At 37.1% G+C, this 5,241-nt stretch overlaps 2 protein-coding genes across 2 annotated transcripts; one reads left to right on the top strand and one right to left on the bottom strand.

The window, feature by feature from the left end:
• The first annotated feature begins 249 nt into the window (after positions 1-249).
• Positions 250-1,296, top strand: LOC145130383 (uncharacterized). The gene is made up of 2 exons (XM_079065195.1): positions 250-814; positions 902-1,296. The coding sequence occupies exons 1-2, from the start codon at positions 250-252 to the stop codon at positions 1,294-1,296; spliced, it is 960 nt and encodes a 319-aa protein (XP_078921321.1).
• Positions 1,297-2,498: 1,202 nt separating this feature from the next.
• On the bottom strand, positions 2,499-4,809 carry LOC145130389 (uncharacterized). The gene is made up of 3 exons (XM_079065199.1): positions 3,814-4,809; positions 3,089-3,728; positions 2,499-3,022 (listed from the first exon to the last, which is right to left on the bottom strand). Exons 1-3 carry the CDS (start codon positions 4,807-4,809, stop codon positions 2,499-2,501), a joined length of 2,160 nt encoding a protein of 719 aa, XP_078921325.1.
• Between the last annotated feature and the right edge of the window lie 432 nt (positions 4,810-5,241).

The raw sequence follows: 5,241 nt of genomic DNA on the forward strand, positions 1-5,241 counted from the left end.
ATAATCTGCAAAGAACCAATCCAAACACCTTCACGTACATTATGAAAGATCAGTACAATTGTTTCAAAATTTGTTTTGTGGCATTGGGATGTGTGGTATGTAATCCGTTATAATAAATCATTTAATTACCTTAGGTTGTTATATACCTAATATTCTTATCTTCACTTGCAGATTCGTACGTTTGTCACGTCTATGATACCAATCATATTCGTTGATCATGTACCTCTAATTGGGACGTACGTAACATCCATGTACATTGCGGTTGCTTTAGATGGAAATCATCAACCCCTTCTCATAGCGTTTACTTTGGGAACCATAAACTGTGACGATTCATGGTTATGGTTCATGAGGAGGCTTAAAGAATGTTTAGGTGACAATACAAAAGTTGGTTTCATAAGCCATATGTCTGATTCCATAGACTTTGCAGTTCAAAGAGTCTACCCTGATTCAGATCATGGCTATTGTTGTAAAAATATAGCCGAGAAAATACACGCTTCCACCGCGTGGAATACAGTGGTAGAGCAGTTGTTCTGGAAGACTTGTAAAGCGTATAATATGTCTGATTTTTATGCATGTTTGAACAACTTACAAAATCAGGTTAATGGGAATCATCTTCATTGGCTTGACAATATTCTCATTGCAAAATGGGTACGGGCTTTTTTTCGTAGAGTACGTTTCAATATTAAATTCATTGACATTCCCGACGTTGTCAATTGGTTTAGAAGAAACACGCATGAGTTTCCAATAACAACAATCATTGAAATGGTCCATGACTCGATGCAAGCAGTGTATCTTCAACGTGCTGCTTTTGGAGGTAATTATAAGTTAGGACATAACTTAAATGGTCAATTGATATGTTATTTATACGTTATGCCATCATAATTTTTGTTTATTCATTCAGTACATTTCACAGGAGATTTTCATGGTCTTTTAACGCCTTATACACTTAAGGTGATTCATAAAAGATTTATGCACTCGGATGGTTGTAGGATTAGGCATATTGTTAGCGACAAATATGAAGTGAGTAAGTATTCAACAACCGAATCTGTGCAATTAGATCGTTGTATTTGTAGTTGCGGTAAATGGCAAAAATGTGGTATACCTTGTGAGCATGCTATAGCTTCACTACAAAGGCTTGAAATTGCAGAAATCCATAGAATGGTAAATTTAAAGTTAAGCACCGCGGTGTATCGAAATGGTTATCAAACTGAGACGGGCAATCCTATTCCAACTCGCAGGCATTGGGAAATACCAGTTGAAAGTGTTGTGGTCTTACCTCCACGACAATTCAGTTGAACTATATTAATTTGTATTCAGTTGTATGTTAACCGTAGTTGTAATGGTCTGTTGGCGTTGTTTAGTTTTTAATAATAAACATTTACCTTTTAATAAAAAATGTTTACCTTTAAATAAATAAAGTATGGATGACAACGACTAGACAAACAACTCTGCGGACTGACAAACATTATTGCGAACTGACAAACACCTCTCTGCGGATGACAACGACTAGACAAACGGCTCTGCGGACTTACAAACACCTCTCTGCGGAGTTTAAGGGACTATATATAGTCATGGATGGTCGTTCGATTTTTGGTATAGAGTTATAAATATTTTATAAATTTACAAATGAGTTCATCTTCAAGTTTGTATATTTGCTCGTGCAACGAAGTTGATTGTTTCTATTGTGATCCGATCGACCCTTTTCTTGCCCCATCACCAAATTTAAGAGACGGGTATATGTCTGAGGATACTTTGCAACAACTACAATGGGCTGAAGAACAACAACAAAAAGATAAAGCGTCATCTCGAGCTCTCACTGAACGTTGTGACCTCATTGCGGCGGAGTGCAAAGAGGTTGAGGAAAGGATGGCGAATACTAAACAAGAAATCAAAGATAATGAGGATTGGATAAAAACAGCTAAGAAGAATATCAAACTGTCTGAAAAATGGCTAGCTGTCAAGGATGCGGAAATGATAGAACTTGGGAGGCAAAAGGACCGTATGGAAGATAAAATACGAATTAGGGACGACTACATAACAATGGAGAAAGAAAAGTATCCTTTGCAATTCCCTTAAGTTAATTACTGTTGTTGTACGTGTGCAATTCCCTTAAGTTAATTACTGTTGTTGTACATTTGCTATATATGTTTCTGGTTTATTGAATGTATTATCTTCGTTTTTTAGTTAGTATTCTAAAACAAAACATAAATTGATATCCTCTAAAACAAAACATAAATTGATAATCATAATATTATCAATCATCTTTAAAATAAACAAACCATTTCAAAGTACACAAATTAATATCCTCTAAAACAAAACATAATTAATAATAAATACACCATCAATCATTCAAATCAAACGTTGAACAATAGTCTTCTCTCTGCGTCTCACTCGTCCAGTGCGTCTCTTGTGTCCCGTGCGTCTCTACCGTCTCTTGCGTCATTTGTGTCCCTTTCCCTTTCCCTTTTGTGTTACTACATGATGGCGCACTATTTGTTCTAGCCTTTTTTTGGTTTCATTGGGACCAATGCCGGACAAGTCGCTGCATTATGTGTTGTACTATCACATCTACTACACCTTCTTACTATAGGTTCCTCACCTTGTGACGGGATACGATTTCTGTTTCTTGGTCTACCAGCTTGACATGTATCCATTATCGGGGGTTTAACAACCATCATCTCAGAAGGAATCTCCCAATCACACGGTTCTGGAAGGGGGTAAACCGGCTCCTCATACGTACTCCGGTATGTTTCCATTTTGTAAGCATCTATAGCCAAATGTCCGAAGTTAGTTTTTTTCAAGTGCTTTAAGACCATTATGACATGACCACAAGGCAACCCAGTTCCTTCCCAATATTTGCATGTACAAGTCTCTTGCCTCAGATCAACTATGTCACCATGTTTGAAATCATGCACTTGATATATTGCATCTGAAACACCAAAAACGGACCATCCTGTCGTACGCTCTTCATTTTTACTAACTACTTTTTCAGCCCACTCGGTTAGCACTGTTGAACGTTTCCCTGTAAAGAATATATATATAATTAAATTATTATTAGAGATAATTAAAGTCTAAATTAATTTCATACCTCCATCGATGCGACGCTTGTTACACCATTCCTGAGAAAGACGACGGAAGAACTCAAGAAGGGGTATTATAGGCATCTTCCTTGCATCTACAGATAAAGCGTTCATGGACTCTGCACTGTTGGAGGTCATGTAATCGTACCGTTTAGACGGGGAATATGCTCTAGTCCATTTAGCACGCGGAATTTCACTTAGATACGCCGCTACTTGCGGCCTACTAGAACTAAATCTAGACCACAATTCTTCAAAAACATTTCTTTTGTAAGCTTTCACAAGCCTCCAAAACAACACTTTTGTTTTGTCATTTTTCCCAAACTTGTGTACTATGTTTCCTAGTAGATGAAAAGCACACACGCCATGATGAGCTTGAGGGAAGACATTTTTAATACTAACCCGAATTGCATCGGCCCGATCAGTTACAAAAGTCAATTCTTGACAATCACCAACACATTCATACAATTTTTCTAGAAACCATGTCCAAGTAAGACCACTCTCTTTTTTGCATATTCCGTGCGCAAGGGGCACTATCTGGTTGTTCCCATCCATAGCTACTGCATGCAATATGGTTCCCTTAAAATCACCCTTCAAATGCGCACCATCCATAATTATAACTTTACGACAAAAACGTTTGAACGCTCGTATCTGCAATATATTAAAATGGAACACATAAACACTCTACAATTTTTTACAAATAGTTATATATTAAATAACAAGTTTGTGTATTTACCGTGCTCCCAATGGCATAAAAACAACACTCGAAACAATCTTCAGAATCTGTTTGTATATACGCCACTGTACCGGGATTATGCCTCTTCAAATTGTGAAAATAGATAGGAAGTTTGGAAAAACATTCTTCATAGGATCCCAACAACAATTCCATAGCATATTGTTTTGCACGCCAAGCTTGTTTGTAATTTACATTAATTTCCAGCAAAGCATTCAAATCCCTTGATATTTCATTAGGCCTCCAAACCTTGGAACGAGTTTTTCCCATAATCTCATGCAATATAGTACCCATGACTTTTTTATTAGCATGCTTATTATTAGGGTGTATCTGTAATGACGAACATGTGTGCACGTTGTTGAAACTCCTGATTTCAAATTCATCAGTGGGAACAATGCGTTTTGCATATAAACGCCAACTACAGTTCTCAATTTCACAATATACCTCATAACGATTTTTGTTAGAATGTTTGGTCTTAGACTGAAACTTTTCTCTGGTAGCTTTAAGACTCAAAGCAAATATTAGTTGTTGTTTGTTATCATACGTTTGACGAACAAACATATCATCATTTGGACCTAAACTATGAAATGGTCCGGGTTCAACAATAGGATCAGGACAATCAGGTATGGGAGGCATACCGTAAAATATGTCTAAAGCTTTTTTCCCGTGTGTGAACTCATCTTCTGACCAACCTTCATTTGACTCTTCACCATCTGACAAAGTTTTGTCACCCAGTCTTCCAAACTCATATAAATTTTCTTCTTCCACTGTATTCACTGCAACAGTTTCTTGTTCTGGACACTCTTCAACATTATCAGATACAATGTTTTCAACATTATCAGATACAATGTTTTCAACATTGTATGGTACAATCTTCTCAACCGCTTCTGTCGGTTCGACCCATCCCTCAAACACCTCCAAATACAAATGCACAATCTCCTTCGTTTCAGAAATTACATTTCTGAGTTGATGAACATCTGCTTCGTCTACAATATTCATAACATACCCATGAACCGGGTGTTGAAATGACAATGATATATTACTATGGAACAAATTAGCCTTACTTTTGACCAAATCAAACAATATTCGACGATCAAAGTTTGGCGGAAGCAGTATACCTAAGTTGTTAAACTTAGGTCTAACGTAGGTGTTAACCCCATTACTTATCTGCCAAAAACCCCCGGTACATAGAATAACAAAACTCATCTTTCTTTTGGAAAATAAATTAGTAACACTAGACAAATTTGATCGCAAATGGAGATAAGAAAATGAAAAAACAACATTTGTATCAAAAAATCCGTCAAAAAACGTTCCAACCATTCATTCCGCGGAGTCATTAATCTCTCCACGGAGCTCCTCGCCACTGGCTCTGCGGAGGGATTAAAAACCCCAGCCAAGCATTCCCTCCGCGGAGGGGTTAATGTCTCCGCA

The sequence above is a fragment of the Lactuca virosa genome, chromosome 1, assembly GCF_052849685.1.
Source record: "Lactuca virosa cultivar CGN04683 chromosome 1, Lactuca_virosa_CGN04683_v6, whole genome shotgun sequence".
Lineage (NCBI taxonomy): Eukaryota > Viridiplantae > Streptophyta > Magnoliopsida > Asterales > Asteraceae > Lactuca > Lactuca virosa.

Excerpts from the sequence above, each read along its gene's own strand:
- LOC145130383 (XM_079065195.1), top strand. The coding sequence starts at position 250 with ATGTACATTGCGGTTGCTTTAGATGGAAATCATCAACCCCTTCTCATA. Across the intron at positions 815-901 it reads TCAACGTGCTGCTTTTGGAG|TACATTTCACAGGAGATTTT; the intron begins GTAATTATAAGT and ends TTATTCATTCAG.
- LOC145130389 (XM_079065199.1), bottom strand. The coding sequence starts at position 4,809 with ATGAATATTGTAGACGAAGCAGATGTTCATCAACTCAGAAATGTAATT. Across the intron at positions 3,729-3,813 it reads TTTATGCCATTGGGAGCACG|ATACGAGCGTTCAAACGTTT; the intron begins GTAAATACACAA and ends AATATATTGCAG. Across the intron at positions 3,023-3,088 it reads CAAGCGTCGCATCGATGGAG|GGAAACGTTCAACAGTGCTA; the intron begins GTATGAAATTAA and ends TATTCTTTACAG.